The sequence below is a fragment of the Erythrolamprus reginae genome, chromosome 1, assembly GCF_031021105.1.
Source record: "Erythrolamprus reginae isolate rEryReg1 chromosome 1, rEryReg1.hap1, whole genome shotgun sequence".
NCBI lineage: Eukaryota > Metazoa > Chordata > Lepidosauria > Squamata > Dipsadidae > Erythrolamprus > Erythrolamprus reginae.
In genome coordinates, this window is record NC_091950.1 from 161,372,922 (window position 1) to 161,397,222 (window position 24,301).

General features: G+C 43.4%; 2 protein-coding genes across 2 annotated transcripts in view; one reads left to right on the top strand and one right to left on the bottom strand.

Annotated features, from left to right (window-relative positions):
• Positions 1 to 3,916, top strand: part of LOC139155472 (protein mono-ADP-ribosyltransferase PARP14-like) — a 48,222-nt gene extending 44,306 nt beyond the window's left edge. The window contains exon 17 of the mRNA XM_070730612.1: positions 1,503 to 3,916. Within this exon, the coding sequence (XP_070586713.1) occupies positions 1,503 to 1,789 (287 nt within the window). The 3' untranslated portion in view covers positions 1,790 to 3,916. The remainder of the gene's footprint in view (positions 1 to 1,502) is intronic.
• A 969-nt stretch (positions 3,917 to 4,885) lies between these two features.
• On the bottom strand, positions 4,886 to 24,296 carry DTX3L (deltex E3 ubiquitin ligase 3L). The gene is given in 6 exon segments (XM_070730681.1): positions 4,886 to 6,134; positions 8,241 to 8,458; positions 13,297 to 13,845; positions 13,847 to 14,833; positions 15,899 to 16,119; positions 24,037 to 24,296. Coding segments are annotated over 6 exon segments (2,235 nt in total). The 5' UTR covers positions 24,227 to 24,296; the 3' UTR covers positions 4,886 to 6,064.
• Between the last annotated feature and the right edge of the window lie 5 nt (positions 24,297 to 24,301).

Genomic DNA, 24,301 nt, shown 5'->3' on the forward strand with positions numbered 1-24,301 from the left:
CCTCCGCGCGGCTGGGGACGCGGATCCACCGCCCTCGCCAGCCCGATCTCCCTCCACCATGGTGGGGAGGTGGATTCGCCGCCCCCGCCAGCCCAATTTCCCTCCAGTGGCTGATCTCCCTCCGTGTGGGGGGGGGGGGGGGACGAACCGACGACCGGGGGCTGTCCGTCCGTGTTGGGTGGTGCAGGGCAGGCACAGGCAATCCCAGGGGAGAACAAGGGAGGGAGAGAAAGGAAAGAGAGAGAAAGGGAGGGAGAGAAAATTGAATGAAGGAGGGAGAGAAAGAAAGAGTAAGAAGTAGAAAGGATAGAGAAAAAGGAAGAGAAAGGGAGGGGGAGAAAGGAAAGAGGGAGGAAGGGGGGAGAGAAAGAAGATATGAAGGAGGGAGAAAAAGAAAGAGAGATAGAAAGGAAAGAGGGAGAGAAAGGAATGAGAGAGAAAGAAAGGGAATGAAAGAGGGAGAAGGGGTGAGATAGAAAGGATAGACAGAAAGGGAGAGAAAGGAAAGAGAGAAAGGGAGGGAGAGGAAGGAAAGAGAGATGAGAGAGGAAGGAGGAGACAGAAAGAGAGGAAGGAAGGAAGAGAGAAAGAAAGGGATGGAGAGAGAAAGGAAGAGAGAAAGAGGGAGGGAGAGAGAAATAGAGCGAAAGGGAGGAAGAGAGATTTTTTTTGTCCAAACTTTTTTTAGCGCCCCCCCCCCTCAATGTTCCCCAGGGTTTTGAAAATATGTAAAATGTGCCGCTGCTCCAAAAAGGTTGGGAAACACTGCTCTAGGGAATCAAAGTGGCTAATAAAAGTGGCTGATAAAAATAGATACTTCGTGAAAGCATTAAAACTGTCATAAGAGAAAAAAAGCTACAAAGATCTGCAAACACTTTATTAAACACACTGGGTTGGTTTGAGTGACTCCTTTCTGTGAGCTGTGCAAACTCAATACACAGAGAAGGACTCGCACAATCAGCTGCATTTTCACACCGGCCAATCTGATGAGAAAAGTTCATACATGGTTTTCTTTTTCCTCAAGGGAATCTTGGGTCCATCAGGTTGACAGCTCAGGGGAAAAAATGGTTTGACTTTTCTGTTCTCTTGAGTCAGTAGGATTGTGGCTGCTGAATGATCAGCATCTCATTCTGCTTAGTGGATGGATTGTAGGAACAAAAGGCACCAACATCTTTTTTCAGTTCAGTTGAATTGAGAATGGAAAAAACTAGGCTGTGATGTTTTTATTTTTAACGAAAGTGATAGTGGTGTCAACTCAATTTTATAACTTGCTGCTGACAATGTTTTGTTCACTCTTCCTAAAATGAGGTTTCAGATTCCTTTCCACCAATGTGGTGTGACAGAATAAGCAACACAAGCAGTGGTTTTTTAAGAAATAGAACTGGTTTGATAACCTTATAATTCATCACTTAAAGGTGAAGTACCAATATTGGTGGTTTCCACTGGGGCTTTTTTTCTTGAATATATTTTAATGTTTAAACCCTTTTTTTCTTGGTTTTCAGCTGCAGTGATTGGCAACGGGACCTACTTTGCTGTCAACTCAAGCTATTCTGCGCTTGACACGTATGCCACTCCAGACCAAAGTGGTAGAAAATATATGTATGTTGCCCGTGTTCTGACCGGAGATTATTGTATTGGCAGATCAGGACAGATTACACCACAATCCAAAAATAATGGTGGATTTGATTTATATGACAGTGTAACTGACAACATGAATCAACCATCGATGTTTGTTATTTTTCATGATGCTCAGGCTTACCCAGAATATCTAATTACTTTTAGAAAATAACAGCAAAAGATGATTTGTTTTCCTTTCCTCTCATATTAAAAGCAAGTAATTTGTATAAACCTTTTTTAAAATACTTGTTGCTTGAATCACAATTCAGTATTTAGGTCTTCTCTAGAGCGGCAAAGAATAAAATAAGTATAAAATCCAGTAGAGATCAGAAAACGATGTTTAAGAGCGACGTGGAATCTGAAGACTTTCTGGAATGAGATTCTACTTGAAGGAAATGGTAGAAACTAAGAATTCCAATTTTGTAAATACAATGAAGATATATAGATAATTTTCGACTTAAGGAATAGCATGAAGTCTACTTAACTCACACTGATCAGATTTTCAAACTGTCCCTTTCAGTTCCAGTTTTTGAAACTGCCAAATCATTGTTTTCTCTCATTTTTTTTTCCTGGTGGTACCCATTCTTCTGAATTCTACACTTCACTTCATGTCACTTTCCCTGTCCTCCACTGGTTTATTTGTATTTGCTAGGAGCATTCTGCGCCTCTTTCTGCGTGCTCAAAAACTGCATTTCCCTCTGGTTAGAAGCAAGTTATGAACAAGATAAATTATTTCTGGAAAAATGGTTAGCAACACCCATCAATCAAATATGCCTATTATTTGACAAGGTAGTAAGAAATCAACACTCAACTGCAAAGCTGAGAAAATGCACTAGTTTCCATCTTGTCCTTAAATCTAAATTGCTTACGGCAGGGGTCCCCAACCACCGGGCCGCGGACCAGTACCGGGCCGCGGGGCATGTTGCACCGGTCCGTGGAGTCAGCAGCTGCCGGCCCTCATGCCGCCACCCCCTCCCTCCAGCGCTTCGCCTCCCGCCGGGCAAGAGGCCTCGGGAGGCAGGTTCTGCCGGCCACAGGACGATGGACGGGACAGAGGGGCGGGAAGGACCGAGAGGCTCAAGCCTCTTTTGGCTTCTGCCGCGGGGCGCTTTTGTGTTTTTGGCTGGGGGGAGGCAGGAGGGCCAGCCTGACCCCCTCTCCAGTGCTTAGCTCCCGCTGGGCAAGAGGGCTTGGGAGGCAGGTTCTGCCGGCCACAGGGCGATGGCGGGAAAGGGGCGGGGAGGACCAGCACCCCCATGCTTAATCCCACCCCCAACCACACCCCTTTCCGCCCCCACCGGGCCATAGAAAAATTGTCTTGCTGAAACTGGTCCCTGGTGGAAAAAACGTTGGGGACCACTGGCTTACGGTATGCAGAAGAGAACAGCTTGTAATGTTACTATCAAATGGTGTTAAAATCAAAGTTGTGCTTTATAACATTGTATGACACTAAAAAACAGTGGAGTCACCCTACAGCCATAAATTGGTCACCTCAATTGTAGAAAGCTGGTGGCCTTTTGAAAGGACTTGGAGTTCACAAAGTAGCCATAGAACTTCAGTTGTTTTCAGACATGAAAATATTTACTGACCTCTCACATGCTGGACACAAAGTGTTTCAACGCCTACCCGCAAAACGTCGCTAGAGCACTGCACGCCAAGACAGCTAGACACAAGAACAGTTTTAACCCCAAATGCCAACATTTTACTAAACAATTCCCTCAACACTCAAACTTTTTACTAAGTCTGCACTTCTATTTCTACTAGTTTTTTCTCATCATTCCTATCATCCTTTTCCTCCCACTTAGGACTTTTTGACTGTAACTTGTTGCTTGTATCCTAAAATTTTTATTAATATTGTTTCTTCATTGCTTATTTGACCCCATGACAATCATTAAGTGTTGTACCACATGATTCTTGATAAATGTATCTTTTCTTTTATGTACACTGAGAGTATATGCACCAAAGACAAATTCCTTGTGTGTCCAATCACACTTGGCCAATAAAGAATTCTACATTGCCAGAAAAAGCCACATCTACCTGATGAACTTTACAAATCAGAAAGTATTAGCCAAAAAAAGCCAGAAAGGTCAGTCTCCCAACTTCACAGAGGATCAACCTCTGATTGATTTTTCTCACCATTTAGAAATATAAGTGATGTCTGCTATCTCATTCTGCCAGATGATGCCATGTCTTTATTAACTGGGATTATCTTGTCCTTCGTACTGAAGTGCCTGCATTTATAATCTTTCTAAGAATTACCTCTTGTCATATATAGTCTAATAAACCTTTTCTTGAAAAAGGTGTGTTTGATCTTCATGGTTATTCTTGGGCTACATAAGTGACAGCTTCAGGGGAGATTTAGAGGTTAAACCAGAGTTTAGTTTGGATTCATATTTTTCAGTTCCTTAATTGGCCATGCTGATGCAAACTGGAACTCATTGGATCAGTGAGTTTGGGAAAGTTTACAGAAAACCTGAATCTGTTTCACCTTGCACTTGTGCTAATGGTTCTTTTGCATGCAATGTAAACTATGCCTAATCTAATAATATAATCGGCACAGCAGAAATGATTTTCCTGAATCATGTAGAGTAGGAAAAAACATCAATTTGCCATGGAAATTACCCTCATTGCTTTGTCAAATTCAGATAGTCCTTGTTATGACAACTTGGGCCAGAATTTCTATTGAGCAAGGTGTTAGGTAAGAAATCATGCTTGATTTTTGCCACCTATTTTGCCAGTCATTAAGTGAATGCTGTAATTAAGTGGCTCATGATTGTTAAATGAATCTGGCTTCTCCAATGGACTTTGTTAAGACTCTGGCTGGGAAGATTGCAATAGCACTCACATGACCCTGTTACACTGCAGTTTCTGTAAATATATGAAGTTTGCCAAGCACCTGGATTTTGATCATTTGGGCATGGGGGAGGCTAATGATGGTTGTGTTAGAACTAGTCATCTTATTTTTCAATGCCATTTGATTGTTAAATGAGTGGTTGTATGTTGAGGGCTACCTGTACTGGCATGTTTTCTCTAAATCATTGCAAGAGAAAGTCAAAGGTCTGAAAGTTGAAGGAGGAGAGAGGTATGATGCTTAAAGTGCTACATTAAACAAAGTTGGCAGACTCAGGTTCAAGCCCACTGATGCTGGAGAACTCTGGATGCCCCTTAGTTTCAGCTATGTTTGTAAGAATAAAAGTCATCTTTGTGCTCATGGAGAAAGGCTTGTGATCCCGATTTGTACATAAGGTCAAATCACTCCACACAGAACCAGAATCAAAATTTTTATTGTTCCTTGATTATATTTCTCAATAGGCCCCGGAAGAGCCAAGCTGGCTGAAAACAAGGACATCATTGCCTGAAACTGGAAATCAATGATTGCCTAAGAAAAAAAAATCATTTTCTTCCAAATGGTGCTTTAAATGATGGATTGAATTAGGAAATGCCTCTTCCTGTGTGCCTGCAACACAGTGCTATCCAAAATTGACTGCAGCTGCAGTTGGCAACTTTATACTGACTAGTTAGGGAAGCAAGGCATTGAGCAAGATTTTCAGCTGCTCTGACTACTCTTTAAGTGGGGGAGAGGCAGGGCACTAATAATGCAAAGCTCTCCAGCCACCATCCCGTTTTAGTATATTATCGTATTATAGGTCAGTGATGGCGAACCTTTTTCTTCTTGCGTGCCAAAAATGGTGCACACATGACTTGTGCACATGTGGGTGCACATCCCCTTCATGCACATCACTGCACATGTATGCATCCCCATGTATGTGCCCTCCCCATTGGGCCATTTTTCACCCTCAGGCTTCCCCCTGAAGCCTCTGGAGTGTGGAAAATGCTCAATGGGCAAACCAGAAGTTTGGAAAAACAGATTCTGGTTTGCCCATTGGGTTGTATTTTACACTCGGGGAAGCCTCCTGAAACCTGGGGAGGGTGAAAACAGCCTTCCCCAAGGCCAAAAATCAGCTGGCCAGGGTGCAGATGTGCACTAGAGCTGACATGGGCCAACACATGCCATAAGTTCTCCATCACAGTTATAGGTTACTGTAATCCATTCTGCTAAAATGTAAGACTACATAGCAGCTCTCTTAATTGTGAAGATTCGCAACATGGTAAGGATTTCAGATTTCATAAAAGGAAATTACAAGCTGAAATTCAAAACATCAAATGTAATCACAGAGACTATCCCTGCATACAATCATATCTAGGCTTGACAATAACGTAATTGCAATGAAGACATTTTTGGATTGCAGCTTTGATCAAAAGTATTCACAATTCTTTCAACTCGCATGTATAATTCTGAATACACCACCATTAATTTAACAATTGTTCTGAAATTCTAGAAAATAATACTGCCAAAGCTATTTTTATTAATCCTTCTCCACTAAATTAAAGTGATATATATGTAGGCAAGCTAGATGTTCTGGATTGCTCACAGAAATAAAAATAATCATTCAATTCCTTTTGCCTTCAGCTCTTCTCTAACACGTTTCAGATAATTAGGATCAGGGTAACCAAAACTGAAAAGGAGACAAGAAAGAGATTTGTTTTAATCAAGGAAGCACTAAATCCAAATGTTTGATAATACTATCCAATGCTGAATTGAGCTATTTTTAAAATGATTTGCAAAGATAAACTAATTTACCTTTTAAATTATATTTGAGAAAAAAATAATCTAATTTAACTGATGAATGAGTAAGGAATAAGTTTATCTACATAATAATGTTGGTACAAAGATATAATAGAAGAGAAAATTGTAGCCCAGGGTTGATTTGTGGGGTTCTTGATGCTGAGTTTGGTTCTTTTCTTGCAGATGTTTGCAAGAAAACAACCAAGTTCAGAGACCACCAAGGGCCCCACAACACAAGAGCCCCTGATGTTTACAGTTTCTACTGAAAATATCTTATCATTATAATTCCTTAAGAAACACACATAGTGTACTTGGTGAACTTCAATGATTGCTTTAAGATTGCTTTTAAAAATATACTTATATTTTAAAACAGATTCTATCCCAATGAAGATAGTTTTAAAGAGAGAAGCTTGGATTCAGTGTCCTCTTTTTCAAAAATCAGTGGTCCTACACTCCGGAAAGTTTTCAATGTACAGTAGTCCCTCGCTATACCGCGCTTCACCTACTGCGGCTTCACTTCATCGCGGGTTTCTGAGGAAGTCGATCGGCAGATTTAAACAGCCCGCCGAACTCAATTGGCAGGTTTTTCAACAAAAAATATATATCTAAAATTGTAAATACTGTATTTAAATACTGTATCTAAAATAAATACTGTGTGGGAAGGGTTTATAAACACTTAAAACAATGGAAAACTTACCAAACAATTACAATATAAATACTTAAATAAGTACTATCAGTCGATAAATTCCCCATCGCGGATTTCACCTATCGCGGCCAGGTCTGGAACGTAACACCAGCGATAGGTGAGGGACTACTGTAGTACATTTTCTTCCTCTAGCCCAGGAATGTCAAAACTCAAGGCCCACGGGCTGGAACAGGCTCAGTGCTTAGATCTAACCTGCATGGCTACCCTGGAAACAGTGAAGAATTAGCCTGCAGTGCCTCTGAAAGCGAAAATGGAGATTGGGAGGGCTGCATGCGGATATCCTGAGCTCGGTTTTCACTGGCAGAAGGTTGCAGGAGGCCACTGCAGATGAAAACAGAGGTCGGGAGCCCATTTTTGCTGATAGAGCAATCAGGCTACCACAGGCATGCCCAACACCATTAACATTGAGCTACGCCTACCCTGGCCACACTCACCCCAGCCCCATGAGGTCCAACACAACCCTGGTGCGGCCCACAATGAAATCGAATTTGACACTTTTCTTCTAACCCAATATTGGCTGAACGAGCCAATGGAGAGCTTGGATTTTTAAGGATGGTTAAGAAACCACATGGAAGGAAAGCACCCCCACATTCTTCCAGGCCTACACTTCATGCGTGGGTTCTAACTTACCTCGCTGCCAGTTCCCTTTCTTCCGTGCCACGTGGTTGCGCCTCATGGGCGCACACTTCCCAGCCAACGTGCTTCTTACTGCTTACCACGTTTTCCTCTGGTCCTCCCTGGGGGAGGTTGCCTCCCTGCCAGAGGCTCTCCTGCTGGCTGCATACACACATACACAGTGATAGGCTCCTACAGGATTTTTTCCCTTCTGGGCTCTGGGTATATTTTCCTATCGCAGTAAATGAGGTTGAATGTGTATAATTTTAGAAGTTCACCATCACGGTCTTAGAGTCTGCTCAAGGCAGGCTGAGAAATTCTCGGAGTTGAAGTCCACAAGTCTTAAATGTTGCCAAGTTTGGAGACTCCCTGTATTAAATCAACCATTCCTAGCATACGCTGGATTATACATCTCATGTTCCTAGAACATGGGTATTATAATCCTATATACCTAAAAGGCCCCCAACAGGAAACTACTGTTTTATACTATTTCGCTGACAGCAAAATATCTCTTTGTAATGAAAACCAAGGTATGTTTGCTTCACTCGGTTACCACTTGGTAGCAACATGGATTTTATCAACACTTGACAAGTTCCAGAACAATAAAAATTGCATGCAAAATTATATCGGGAAATCTATACTTCTTTATCTGAAAAAATGTTTTTTTGAACTTACTTTTTTTCACCTCCATGAGTACTAGTTTTGTGATGAATGTCATTCCAAGTAACGACATCATTGGCGCCTGTTGTTCGCGACTGGCCCACTGTGAAAATCAAACCTTGGTCAAACGCCCGTTCCAGTAATTTCAGAATTTCTCTTCCTTCTTTGTTGTCAGGTAGGTATGCATAGCGGCTCGTTCCATGAAACTTTTTCCCTGGGTGAGGATGCCTTTCCTGGTTTGGAAAGAGTCAGAAATATTAACGTATTCAACTTGTTTCAGATTCCATTTCAAGAGGCTAACTATTGTTTACTTTTTCTGATCTAAGGTTGAAAAGATACAGCAGAAGAAACAGGGCCATCCATATCTGTTGCACTGTTACTGCATTCTTTAATAAGCATTAGCTCTCCCTGTCAATGACAGGGCAGAACTGCATTTCTGGGAAACCCTGTGCTTGAGTTACAGAAATAGTAAGGAGGCACCATAATCTGGGTGCATGCTGCCATCCTCTTCTTGAATTGGACACATATTTTCCTGGAGCTGAAATCTTTCTGTAAACCTAGGACAGTGACAGTGAATCTAAAAAATGCATGTCAAAAGTAACATGTCACAACATCTTGGGGGAACACTTAACTCCTGACAATAACTACAGTGGTACCTTGCTAACTCAACTGCTTGGAAACGCATAGAATTTGGTATTCAACGCATTTTTATGTGGAAATTTCATCCTGGTACTCATCATTTGTTTGGTACTCAATACACAGGCTAGAACCTATCTATGTCTGATGCCTTGTGACTCACTACATTATTCCTTATGGGAAAAATCTGTTTGGTACTCATCATTTTTGATACCGATAGTGCTTCCTGGAACCAATTAATGGAGTACTGTACCACTGTACCTTGGTACTCATTGTTAATTATCAAAGCCTTGACTTGTTCTCATGTGATTTCTGAAGGCTGTGCAAGAAAGGGTTACGGTTAGGATTATCTCTTTGGTCAATCTCAGTCAGTATTAGTAGGAGGACAGAGATCGACCCCTAGACCCATTTGTGGGGTACCTCAGGGTTCAGTTCCCCCCCCCCATTTAATATCTACATGAAACCACTGGGTGAAATCGTCTGACGATTTGGGGTGAGGCATCAGCAATATGTGAATGATACCCAGTTATATATCTCCACCCCACATCAATTCAGTGAAGGAGTGGATGTGATGTCCTGGTGCCTTGAGGCTGTGAGGATCTAGATGGGAGTCACAGGCTTAGACTTAACCCAGACAAGACTGTAAATATTGCCTCCTAAAGACTATGTCAACTGTCCCTCCTTGGCTCTTGGGAGAGGGGAGAAATTGTCCCCCTCAGAATGGCTTTGAAATTTGGGTATCCTCCTAGACTCAAAGCTAAAACTAGATCAATATTTGACAGCTGTTGCTAGACCTTTGCACAAGTTTGTCTAGTGTACCAACTGCAACCCTACTTGGATCAAGAGACACTCCTCGCAGTCAATTATGTCCTTGTCACCTCACAATTAGATTATTGCAATGTGCTCTACATGGGACTACCCTTGAAGAGTACTCGGAGACTACAACTTATCCAGAATGTAGCTGCACGAGCTATTGTGGGTGCACCTAGGTACATCCATATTACACCAATCCTCCGTGAATTGCACTGGATTCCCATGGGTCTTGGGCATAGTTCCCTCTAAGCTGTGCTGTGGGCTGGAGCGCACTAAAAAAATGATGCCTGGCGCATGCTTTTCTATGGCTGCTCAGAGAAGAGGATGGTGGAGGGCCCCCCTCGCCCCCGCCGCCACCACCAGGTCTTTGCCTGGACCGGCAAAGCGGTGTTTCACTCTTCCTCCTCTGCCTCCTCCTCAGCAGCAGCTCTGCAGGGCTTAACGGCACATTTTTCAAATGCCACGTCGTCCTGGATTGCGGGGAGGAGAGCTTTTCCCCGGCCAGGTGATGGCGAGGCCCTCCCGATGCTCACCAGCCGCCCAGGCCCTGCGCTGGGGGCTGCCCCTTGGAGCCGGGGGCGACAGGCCTAGCCTCGGCTTACTTGGCCCCGGTGCGGCCGAAGCGCAGGGCGGAGTAGGTGGCAGCTGCTGCTGCTCTGAGCCCGCCCCCGAGCTGACCTTCCTTTGGCTTCCTTGGAGGCAAAGCTGCCTCCCACCCCCTCATGCCCCTGGCCTCTTCCCATTGCCCCCGGCCGCCCCATCCACCCCTCTCCCCGGTTTTCTCCTCCTCTGCCTGCCACCTTGGGGTGTGGCTCCTCCCGCAGCGGTGGTGGTAGCTTCTCCTCCTCCTCATCCGCGCGCCCAGCAAGGGGGCTGAGAGAGCGCTTTCTCGGGGCGCTTCGGGAACGCCCCCCCCCCCGACAGCCCCTTTGCTGGGAGCACTTTTGTCCCGGGCTGTCAGCGAAGAGGCTGCAGGAGAGGCTGGGCAGGCTTTTCTGAAGCGTTCTCACAGCCGCTTCGCTGACAGAGAAAGAGAGAGAGCAACAGACAGAGCGAGATAAAGGAAGAGAGAGGAAGAAAGTGAGAAAGAGAGATAGGAAGAGGGGGACAGAAAGAGAGAGAACAAGAGAGCTAGCAAGAGAGAAAGAAAACAAGAGAAAGAGTGAGAGAGAGAGAAGAGAGGAAGGGAGAGAGAGAAAGCAAGAGGGAGGGAGAGAAAGAGAGAACGAAAGAGAAGAGAGGAAGAGAGAAATAATAGAAAAAAGAGGAGGAAAAAAGAGAAATGTTTAGTTTTAATAGTAATAGATTTTGGTTTTGTTTTATTTTGAATTTCCTTTAATAAAAAGACGGGATTTCCCTTTATTTATTTATTTATATTTCTATGCTACCCAGTCCCAAAGGGACTGCCGCTCAGACACTATACTTTTCCGCCCACACAGAAAAAAAATTAGAGGAAACATTGGTCTTGGGTATTCAAGGTATTGGTCATTACTTTTAAAGTCCTACATGGCTTAGGTCCGGGTTATCTTCAAGACCATGTATTGCCACACAACTGCCAGTGACTAGTGAGATCTCAGAGTTAGTCTCCTCCAGGTCCCGTCAGCTAAACAGTGTCGGCTGAGAGGACCTTCTCTATGGCTGCTCCAGATCTTTGGAAGCAGTTACCTCAGGAGGTCAGGACTGCCCCCACCCTATTAGCCTTCCAAAAAGCAGTTAAGACCTGGCTTTTCTGGAAGGCCTGGGGCCGTTGATCTTGTGGTTGCAATTGGCAAGATCCAGCCATGGAATGATGTGTATGAGTTTTAATTGTTTTAACGTTCAAGATGTTTTTAATACTGTATTTTATTCTATTGTTAAGCTGCCAGGAGTCCTTTGGGAGTTGGGTGACACATACATGTACATTTAATAAATTAAATAAATAAAAATAAAATAACCACTGCGCCACCATGCAGACGTTTTCTACAAATAAACCTGTGTTCCCAACATGTCATTAAGGACTCTAGTGCAGCAAATTATCTCATAATATTCTAACCAGCACTGTTACCTCTAAGCTGTGCGGGTGCCCGCCCACATAGCCATTAAACCCCCCCACATGCAGAAACCTTTGAAGTGGCGCAAAGCCACGCAGTCCTGGATCGCTCGCTTCTCTGGCCAGCAAAGTCGGCTGCCCGGGAAAGCGGCATGTTTGAAAAGCGCGCCACTTTCCCAGGCAGCCGGCTTTGCTGGCTGGAGAAGCGAGCGATCCAGGACTGCGTGGCTTTGCGCCGTGACGACAATAACAGTGGCGCCGTGGCGGCCTTCAAGCGCAGCCCTTTGCGGCGCCCCACCACCCATTCCTGCAGATAGACGTTGGGCGCGCTATGTGGAGGCAGCGCGGGGCCAGGCACCGTGGATGCCTGGCAAGGCGAAGGGGTGGACCTGGCTGCTCCCTCTTAGCTGCAGAGCTGGATGGGGCGGAGGCGACGCCGGAGTCCGGCGCTGGGGCCATGTGGGGCCACTCATCCAGGGGGCCGCGGACCGGCAAGCCGCCCTCCGCTCTCTCCGCTTTCACTCTTTCTCTCTATGTTGCCGGTGTGGTGTATGAGAGAGAATGAGAGAGAAATTGAGAGAGAAAGCAAGCAAGAGAGAAAGAGTTTGAAAGAGAGAAAGAGAGAAAAAAGGAGACGAAGAGAGAGAGGAGAAAGAGAACAAGAGAGAAAGCAAGAGAGACAGAGAGCAAGAGACAGAGCAAGAGAGAAAGAGAGAAGGAGAGGAGAGAGAGGAGAGAGAAAAAGAGAAAGAGTGAGAGCAAGAGGGGGAGAAAGATAGCTAGAGAAAGAAAGAAAAAGAGTGAGTGAGAAAGAAAATGAGAAAGAGAGAGAAGGAAATGAAAGCAAAAAGGGGAGAAAAAAGAGAAATGAGAAATATTTATTTATATTTTTTTGATTTCTGTGCCGCCCAGTCCCAAAGGGACTGCCGCTCAGACACTATACTTTTCCGCCCACACCGAAAAAAATTTAGAGGGAACATTGCTCACCAGGCTCTTGATTTTGTTTCTGTAACATTTATTTTAATTCATAATGAGCAAGAAACCTGCCTGTCAAAAATAGAAAACCAGCCTCTCACAGAACTCAATAAAATATCTGGAACCCATATATACCCTTGCCATTTCAAGCATGTGGCAAATACGGTGAGGTGGTTGCAACCAGACTTTTTCTCCTATCCAGAACCGAAGACCTCCTTCCCATAAAAAAAGAAAGACCTTTGGTACAAAAGGCAGATTATTAGGTGAAGTGAGTTGAAAGGAAGTAGTGGGTAATCTGAATTGGGAAATGAACCCAGGGAGAGAAATTTACCTCCATCTACCACATGCGTCACCACTTTCCTAGGATAATCATGGTTCAAAATATTCATTTTCAACTCTTGAGGGGACCTAATGACAGATCAGTATGCATGTCATTCTAGCCTCTGCATTGATGTTTAGACAACTTCTAAAGATTTCTATATCTCTTGCTTTTACACTCCCAACTGAATTGGTATTAACATCATTTCATTGGAATGTAAATATTTTTTTAAAAAACCCTGAAACACAAGAGGGCGACTAATTATGGCACGGAAACGTCATACTGTTGCTCCAACTTACCGTCTGAATGCCGTCAAATATACAGTAAGTAATATTGATGGTTCCAGAATTGTTATAACCAGGCAGGGAACTTCTAGTTTTCAAAACGTCCATTTTTCCCGGGGGCTGATTTCCTTTTACATCCCCATAGACAACATTGCACAGAGGGCAGACCGGTTTGTAATTCATTGCTGTTCCTATGCAGGCGGCACAAAATGCGTGCTTGCATTTGGGCAGCACTTCTTTCTTCTGGATCGTATTAAGGCAGATGGGACAGCAGTCCTCTGGTTGGACTTCTGTTGCCTTCCCCCCTAGCGGCTCTTGAGAAGAGGCACGCTGCATTTTGTGATATCTTTGGGACTCAAAAGATGTGCTGGTGGCAGCCCCAACACTGGAATCAGGAATGGCTGTTTTTTCACTATTTATAGGTACAAATTCCTGACTATTCAGAATATCCATGATGTGCATCTCAGCAAACAATATGTTTTCAGGAGGACCCGTAATGTACAGGCAGTTTTCCTTTAGAGACAGTTTTACTTTGGGATGTTGACATTCTATATATGCAAAAAAAATCCTCCGGTTTACTTTTCAAAACTTCCAGGGATTTCAAAGGAATTCCTTTTGTTAGTGGATAGTCTAAATACATCAGGTACTCATACTGAAAAACCTCAGAAGCTTGTGAAGACTGATCTATAGGTGCATACCTCTGGGATATAAAAATGATGCGTGTTAAGCGACCATCAGGATAATGTTGCTCCTCCATTCTAGTACAATATTTGTTGTTTATTAATTCAATTTTCGGATTTAACACTGGTTTGAGTAATGCAAATACAGCAGCATCAACTTCAATAACAGATGGAGGCATGTCAATTTTTTTTTTATACCAGTTCTTTGCTGTCATTCCGTCTAACAATGCCTTTGCATCAGAAACTTCCTTTGTGGGGCCTTGAAGAACAGTTGTGTCATTGCATTCTTTAGTAATAATGTGTTTGCATTTGCTTTTTATCATCTCACATGTGTAGCTGTCAATGAAAGGAACTGTTTCCTGTTTTAGACCTCCTGCTACTTTCTGGAAAAGCAGGACAAAATCCTCCTGAGCTTTTTTAGTCAAGTTTGGCACTCCCATTGAAGAAAACCAGATAGAAGTAATTCCATTCTCAGTGTTGCCCGTTACTAATTTTACATTGAACATCTCCTCCTTTTTTTTAATTTCTTCCTTGTAGGCTTGTCTAAAATATTCAAAGATCCCTGAAGGAACTTCCATCTTGGCCAGTTCTTCTACATCACCCCTGTATTTTCTGTTGTGATCTTCCTTTCTTTCAACACAATTGTCCTGTTTTTTAGATTGCAAAAATTCACTATCGCGGTGGTCTCTAAGGAGCTTCTCAAAATGGCAGTGTAACTTTTCAATATCCTCATAGTGTCCCGTTACCTTTTCAATACCAAGATGACTTGATGCTCTGTATATTTTTAAGTTGGGACATGCAAGGATCACCTGATTTCTCTGCTCTTTAGTGAACAAGTCAGTATTCAAGGTGGCAGAAACCTCAAGAAATATCTAAAAGTAAACAAACAGGAGGAGTACACAAGAAACGTGAGCCAGTACAATAAAAATGATACACAAGATTTAACATAAGAGTTCATTTTCTACAATGGAGAATTTCACTAAGATAGCGCTTTCCTAGTTTAATCATTTTGTGTATCAATCTATTCCTTCTAACAAGGTTTTCCATCATGGCAAATATACTCTCCTACACTTTGGCCTTTAAGGAGGCCTAACTGTTTATAAATATTGCAGATTAGCAGTTACATAAAAAGGAGGAAATCAGAAACTTAGTACAGTGTTCCCTCGATTTCCGCGGGGGATGCGTTCCGAGACCGCCCGCGAAAGTCGAATTTCCGCAAAGTAGAGATGCGGAAGTAAATACACCATTTTTGGCTATGGACAATATCACAAGCCAACCCTTAACACTTTAAACCCCTAAATTACCATTTCCCATTCCTTTAACAATCATTTACTCATCATTATTACTGGTACTCACCATTGAATAGTGATCCTGATATTTATAAACATAATTATTTATTAACAATAATTATTTTTTTTGTTATTTATTTGCAAAAATTATTAGTTTGGCGATGACATATGACATCATCGGATGGAAAAAACGTGGTATAGGAAAAAAACCGCAAAGTATTTTTAAATTAATATTTTTTGAAAAACCGTGGTATAGGCTATCCGCGAAGTTCGAACCTGCGAAAATCGAGGGAACACTGTAGTTGTAATAAAGATGATTTTTAAAAAGTTTTAAAAACTTTTTGGTATTTTGAATTTCTTACATTTTGTTCATCTGTATTTTCTCCTATCAATATTTATGAACACATAGATGTGCACATTAACGCACATGTACACATACACTTGTAACAAATAACAATATCAAACAAATAACAACTCTGGGGCTTGATTTTGCTAATTGGTAGGATGGAAGCATCATTAGTATGTAAAATTAATTTATAGAACATACAATTTCTCACAAAATTGAAGATTCAGGATTTGCTATGGTCGCTTGTAATGTGGAGACAGTTGGGAGCTAATATAAGCAATCTAAGTTAAATAGAAACTTACCTTTTTTCTACCACTTTCATGACCAGTTGCATAGATGTTCTCATGCTTGTTTTTAGAATCATTGTGAAGGGGCAAAATGTTTGAAGAAAGTGAGGCTGCATTGTTCGTAAATACTGTTTCTGCAGCATCAACTTCAGGCAAATTTGTAATAAACTTTATGTACAAATTTTTCCCCCCAACTTCTATAGTATGTCCAGGATGAGCCTTCACACGCTTCTTCACTATATCATGTTAAGAAAAAAAACCAGAATTATTAAAATACATGTTTGTCTTGCTTATATTTTTAGTTAACACCATAATAGGATGAACACATCGCGCAAAGGCCCTCTTTGAAGGAGATGAACAATTTAGAAATATAAACAAACAATAAGAAATTATTCAGTTAGTAATTAGCATATGGTATCAACTCAATCACAGAGACACAGAATTTATAGAAATGTTATAGAAATAGTTTATAGAAATCTAACTTGCACATCTAAAGCAAAGTACTCCTTAGGCCCCAGAAATACGACATCCTACATCAGTGATGGCGAACTTTTTTTGGCTCAGGTGCCAAAAGGATGGGTGAGAGATAGCATGTGTGGGCGTGCCCAAACCCACAATGCAACACCCCACCCATACATGTGCACAATCCCTACACTGCCCTGCAACTTATGCGCACAACCCCACTCACTGTCTCTCCCGTGTATGTGCACAGGCCTCGTTGAAGCCTCTGGATTTCTGTTAGGTTTTAGGACATTTTTTGCCATCCCCAGGGTTCAGGAGGCTTTCCTGAAGTTTCCTGAGAGCGAAAATGACCAAAAAGAAGGCTGAAAATCAGCTGGCCAGTATGCGTATGTATACTGGAGCTGACATAGGACAATACCTCGTGTGCCCTGAGATATAACTCCACATACCACCTGTGGCATGTGTGCCACAGGTTCACCATCACGTCCTACATGATTCATATCGAGGACAGTTTTGAAACCTATATAAGGTGAAACTCAATTTAGTTTGATAACGGAATACTGTATGTAACAATTTGGCCAGGCGTCCTGGAATTTCTTATAAGCCCATTTTTGAAATTTTGTGATAAAAGCGGATAAGATTGGTCTCTCTGCCCTGATGATTTCAGGGCCCCCATGGAATAAGTCCCTGTCTCTTTGACCACTGCAGGAATTGGTCATGGAGGCAAAAGATAAATAGACCATTGCAACCTTCCCTAACATTGCTTATATTAACTTTGCAAATGACTATCTTGGTTTGCCCCTCCCCCCCCCTTCCTGGCTTTCTGGCTTCTATGCACTTTACAGAAGATCCATGCCCCCTAATGGACCGGCTGGAAAAAGCAACAGCAACTTTTTAAGACTTTTTAAGATCTAAGTTATATTGAAGACCTACAAAGACACTACACCTGGGCCGACTGATTAACCGATGATTAGCTAATAATTAATATTAAGAACTGATTTTATACCATTTTTACCATTTTATACTATTTTATACTATTAATTATTAACCTTGTGAAATTTTCTATTTTATTTATATGTATTTATACTATGTCATATTTTATCAGTATTTTTATCTATTATTAATTTAATCCTTTTTTAACATTGGGGGGGTTCTAATTAATGGATGATTGGAGCAGATTCAATGTTGTGCATGGAATGAATGATTGGTATGAGTGTGATGGTTGGGGTGGGTGGGAGTATGGTATGGATGGGATGAGCGACAGTAGTATGAGTGATAGATTTGGCCCACCTGACGCTCGGGAGACAGGAGAGGAAGGGGCATTGATCTCTGGGGTGGCAGAGGGCCGGAATATCCCTGTGTTGCTGGGGAGAGGCAGATATGGCGGGGGTCACAGAGCTAGCCGTTCCAGGGGAACGAGAGACCGTTGCTTAATAACGGTCCCTTGTTCCGGCTCTGTGAGCCCAATCTTGGGTACTGGTGATGAGTGTAACTCTGGCCCTGGACTCAGGTTGCTGCTGCTTAATGCCAGGTCGGTGGTCAATAAAGCTCTCCTCATCCGGGATCTGATCCTGGATGAGGAGGCCGACCTGGCATGTATTACTGAAACCTGGCTGGGCCCAGAGGGAGGTGTTCCTCTCTCTGAAATTTGCCCAGCTGGGTTTCAGATATGGCACCAACCTCGACCCCAGGGAAGGGGGGGAGGAGTGGCTATTATAGCCAGGGAGAGCCTTTGCCTACGTGGACTCATTGCTCCGGAAATTGCGGGTTGCGAGTCACTCTTGATGAAGTTGGACTTAGGGGTTCAGGTGGGCTTATTTCTCACGTACCTGCCTCCCAGCTGCGTGTCAAAAGCCCTGCCTGTGCTACTCGAGGAGGTAGCCGGGTTGGCGGTGGAGTTCCCCAGACTTATTGTCTTGGGGGACTTCAACCTGCCGTCACTCGGCGAAACCTCTGGGTTGGCACAGGAGTTCATGGCCACCATGACAGCCATGGACCTGACTCAAGTAGTACGGGGTCCGACTCATGAGGGGGGGCACGCACCTGACATGGTATTCCTTTCCGAGCAATTGAGCAATGGTCTGAGACTAAGGGGCTTAGAAGCAGTGCCTTTGTCATGGTCAGACCATTTTCTACTACGGCTTGACTTCCTGGCCCCAATCCTTCCCCGCAGGGAGGCGGAACCAATGAAGATGTTCCGCCCCAGACGCCTGATGGACCCAGAGGGCTTTCAGACGGCGCTTGGGGTTATTCCAGATGCACTCATCCACAGTTCAGCGGAGTCTCTTGCGGAGGCCTGGAATACGGCTGCTGCGGAGGCTCTCGACCGGATTGCGCCTTTGCGACCTCTCCGTGGCGCTAGACCCCGTAGAGCCCCATGGTTCAACGAGGAGCTCCGGGAGTTGAAACGCCAAAAGAGACGTCTAGAGAAGCGATGGAGGAAGAGCAGGTCTGAATCTGATCGAACACTTGTAAGAGCTTTTATTAAGACTTACAAAGTGGCGCTCAAGGCGGCAAGATGCGCATACCATGCCGCCTTGATTGCATCAGCGGAATCCCGCCCGGCCGCTCTGTTTAGGGTGACCCGCTCCCTTCTTAACCAGGGGGGAGTTGGGGAGCACTTGCAGAGTAGTGCCGAGGAGTTTAACACGTTTTTCGCTGATAAAGTCGCTCAGATCCGGGCTGACCTCGACTCCAATTGTAAAACAGAGTCGACTGACAATGAGTCAGTCGAGGTGACTGGGGCACGTACTTGTCCACCTGTCTGGGAAGAGTTTGATCTGGTGACACCTGATGAAGTGGACAAGGCCATTGGAGCTGTGAGTTCCGCCACCTGTTTACTGGATCCGTGTCCCTCCTGGTTGGTCTCGGCCAGCAGGGAGGTGACACGGAGCTGGGCCCAGGAGATTACCAACGCTTCCTTGGGGAGGGGAGTTTTTCCATCACTCTATAAAGAAGCGCTTGTGCGCCCCCTCCTCAAGAAGCCTTCCCTGGACCCAGCCGTACTCAACAACTATCGTCCAGTCTCCAACCTTCCCTTCATGGGGAAGGTTGTCGAGAAGGTGGTGGCACTCCAGCTCCAGCGGTCCTTGGAAGAAGCCGATTATCTAGGTCCCCAGCAGTCGGGCTTCAGGCCCGGTTACAGCACGGAAACCGCTTTGGTCGCGTTGATGGATGATCTCTGGCGGGCCCGGGACAGGGGTTTATCCTCTGTCCTGGTGCTCCTCGATCTCTCAGCGGCTTTCGATACCATCGACCATGGTATCCTTCTGCACCGGTTGGAGGGGGTGGGAGGCACTGTGCTTCAGTGGTTCTCCTCCTACCTCTCTGGCCGGTCGCAGTCGGTGTTAGTGGGGGGTCAGAGGTCGACTCCGAGGTCTCTCCCTTGTGGAGTACCTCAGGGGTCGGTCCTCTCCCCCTTGCTATTTAACATCTACATGAAACCGCTGGGTGAGATCATCCAAGGACATGGGGTGAGGTATCATCAATATGCCGATGATACCCAGCTTTACATCTCCACCCCATGCCCAGTCAACGAAGCGGTGGAAGTGATGTGCCGGTGCCTGGAGGCTGTTGGGGCCTGGATGGGTGTCAACAGACTCAAGCTCAACCCGGATAAGACGGAGTGGCTGTGGGTTTTGCCTCCCAAGGACAATCCCATCTGTCCGTCCATTACCCTGGGGGGGGAATTACTGACCCCCTCAGAGAGGGTCCGCAACTTGGGCGTCCTCCTCGATCCACAGCTCACATTAGAGAACCATCTTTCAGCTGTGGCGAGGGGGGCGTTTGCCCAGGTCCGCCTGGTGCACCAGTTGCGGCCCTATCTGGACCGGGACTCATTGCTCACAGTCACTCATGCCCTCATCACCTCGCGGTTCGACTCCTGTAATGCTCTCTACATGGGGCTACCTTTGAAAAGTGTTCGGAAACTTCAGATCGTGCAGAATGCAGCTGCAAGAGCAGTCATGGGCCTACCCAGGTATGCCCATGTTTCACCATCACTCCGCAGTCTGCATTGGCTGCCGATCAGTTTCCGGTCACAATTCAAAGTGTTGGTTATGACCTTTAAAGCCCTTCATGGCACTGGACCAGAATATCTCCGAGACCGCCTTCTGTCGCACGAATCCCAGCGACCGATTAGGTCCCACAGAGTGGGCCTCCTCCGGGTCCCGTCAACTAAACAATGTCGGTTGGTGGGCCCCAGGGGGAGAGCCTTCTCTGTGGCGGCACCGACTCTCTGGAACCAACTCCCCCCGGAGATCAGAACTGCCCCTACTCTTCCTGCCTTCCGTAAACTCAAAACCCACCTTTGCCGTCAGGCATGGGGAAACTAAACATCTTCCCCTGGGCACGTTGAATTTATATATGGTATGCTTGTGTGTGTGTATGTTAGTATAGGGGTTTTTCTTAAATTTATAATATTTTAATTAATTGGATTATGTATTGGATTGTCTTTTCACTTGTTGTGAGCCGCCCCGAGTTTTCGGAGAGGGGCGGCATACAAATCCAAATAATAAATAAATAAATAATAAATAAACCTGATGATTCTCCACTTCAAGACCCAAAATTCTCAGGAGCAACCACGCTGGCTGGGAATTTGAGAAGTCCAAGGATTTGGAGAGGAGCTTGGCTGATTATTCCAGCTTCACCACCATAAATGCACTTGGGTGATGGATTTATTTGGGAAGTTAGTTGCAATCCATAGTTTTCTCATTCTCCATGTCTAGCATGAAAATGCAAGCAACTTTCCCCTGGATAATAAATGCATGTTGAAATTTGCAGCAATCGTAAGGCAACATCACATAAAAGGTTTTGTGATTACTGCCATATTGCAAGTCTCAATCTAATCTAAAGATCTTAAAAATTCCTAATACAATTTGTTTCCATTTCCATTTTTTTTTTGGGGGGGGGGGGAAGACATAAGATAGTTTAACCTTGACTGGTGATCAGCATCTACAATCTCTATCAATATTTTTTTAATTTGTTTGGGACCTCCCACAATTTTTCTCTTAGCTCAATGATTCCCAAAGTTAGCAGCTTCCAAGGTGGCCTCCCAAAGTTCCTCAGGCAGCAGGGCCATTTTTGAGAAGTTTGGGAGTTGACATCCAAATCTTGGGAAGTTGCCACAGTCGAGAAACATGGCTAGTTCAGTGACTTCTTTTTCGGTGATTTCTTCTTAGAAAGAAGCTCCCTAGTCTGTAGCTTCTGGAAAACACATGAAACACATTGGCAAAACACACTGGCTCCTTCCTTACTCCTAGCAGCTGTGTACTTTCAAAATTAATGCAGTTGTTTGAAGGTCATCCCCGCTGCCTGCTCCTATCTAGGTATTCAGGAACACACGTTTCAGCCGGGGATATCGCCAGGCACGGGGGAACTGAGACACCTTCCCCAGGCTTTTATACTTTATCTTTGGTATGTATGTATGATAGGGTTTTATATGTCTTTTTCTCTTTTAATATTAGATTTGTTCCACTGTAACATTGTTTTTATTATTGTTGTGAGCCGCCCCAGTCTTCGGAGAGGGGTGGCATACAAATCTAATAAATTATTATAAATTATTATTATTATTATTAATAATGCATAAATACACCTACGCAAATTCCTGAAGAAAGCCTTTGAAGCAACTTTGCTGCTGAGTCCAGAGGATGTGTCGGTGTTAAAGCTCCAAGGGATGTTTCTCTCACACAATAAACACTGTGCAAAGGCCCCTTCTAAAATGCCAGCCTTATCATACCACAAGGCAGCTGATTATAAAGATCATCCATTCCACAGTAATGCAAAAAGCTCATTACCACTCCCTTGACAAAAAAAATTTTCATGGGAATTCAGGGAGCTGCAAGCTCTAGGCCTAACCCCCCAATATAAACCAAGTATGCTTCCTGCAGCTGTAGGGTGGTGTCTCAGAAGAAGACTGAGTTTGATCAGAAGTGTTTTATACTGAAAACAATCACACAATTTAAAGGGAATTGTGCTATTTTGGCTCTGAATGTGCCTGTACATCATGATTTAACTAGACTTATGATATCTCAGCATGTCCTGACTTGCTTGTAACCTGGATTATCTTAATCACAAACTTAAGTGTATCACAACAATCAATAGGGGCAAATATTGGGATTGGAATCAAATGATGTGTGGTCACCCCCCCCCCCCCCCAAACACCTCAAGGGAAAGGAGAAAATGGCATTGCCCTAAAATGCTCCTTTATAAAATCCAGAACTGGGAGGCTGTGAAGCCTCTCTACTACATTTAAAAAAAAAACAAAGATGACAGGCATAATTTCTACCCAGAGATCAGGTTCCAATGGGGTGTGTGTGTGTGTTTCCTCCCTCTCTTCCAGGCTTAATTTCCCACAGGTCACATTGAGAAGAAATAAAAAATACTCTTTTGAAAGGGGGGTCCTGAGGACAATCAGGGTTTGCAATTACCCATAATTGGGGTGTGGAACAATTCTGCAAGCTGATTGGCTAGCTAAGTTAGGTGGGGCTGGGTTACACAGATATAAGCAGCCAGTCTGACCAGCCCGGAGTTCGTTCTTCTTTGTATACCTGTTACCTGTTTTTAACCTGCAATAAAGAACTGTCAACTGCTCCCAGGTCTGGGTTTTATCTGTATGCGGATCTAACAATAACAACAATAACAATAATATTCACGAAAAACCAGTAATATTTATATGCTGGATTTTGCATTATTAAATAATAATAATAATTATTATTAAAACTACTACTACCACTACTGCTACATTATGATTATTTATTTATATATTTTCACCAAAAAACCCCAGTAATACACAGCAAATGAGATTTATATGCTGGATTTTGTATTATTAAATAATAACAATTATTATTATTATTATTATTATTAAAACTACTACTACCACTATTACATTATATTTATTTATTTATATATTGTCACCAAAAAAACCCCAGTAATACACAGCAAATGAGATTTATATGCTGGATTTCGTATTATTAAATAATAATAATAACAACAAATTATTATTATTACAACTACTACTACCACTACATTATAATTATTTATTTATATATTTTCACCCAAAAAAACCCCCAGTAATGCACAGCAAATGAGATTTATATGCTGGATTTCCTATTATTAAATAATAATAATAAATTATTATTATTAAAACTACTACCACCACTATATTATAATTATTTATTTATATATTTTCACAAAAAAAAAAACCAGTAATACACAGCAAATGAGATTTATATGCTGGATTTCGTATTATTAAATAATAATAAGAATGAATTATTATTATTACAACTACAGTACTACTACCACTACCATTATATTTATTTATTTATTTATTTATTTATATTATTATTATTATTACAACTACTACTACCACCACTACATTATAATTTTTATTTTTTTATTTATGTATGTCAAACAATTATAGGGTGGTAATTTGTATAATTTGTATTTAGAAAAGTAATGATAAAAGACAGTAGGACAGGGACGGTAGGCACAGTGGTGCGCTTATGCACGCCCCCTACAGACCTCTTAGTAAGGAGGAAAGAATAATAAGTATTATTAAGTCTTAACGGAGCTTATCCTTCACAAACTATCATGATATTTATCGCCATTAGCTACAAGAGGTGGGGAAAAAATCCCCGCCGAAGCCCATGGATTCCCCTCCCTATCGCTCCCTTCTCGCTGCGCAGGATTACCTTCTTCCGAGCAGAACTGCACCGAATAGACGCCCCATTCGCGGTTGTACACTCTCACGTTGCATTCGCCGCCGCCCGACTTCTTCGCCGACTGGAAATAAATCTCCAACTTTGTCTCCAGTTTCTCTGCGCTGGTGTCCAGAGGATAAACCTCGATATACAGCGGACGAATGTTGCTCACCGCCGCCATAGCTCCCCTCTCTCCCCCCACCCAGCTTCGACGAAGGGTTTCGCTTTCGTTTCTTTCTGGTCCGAGAGTGAGAGC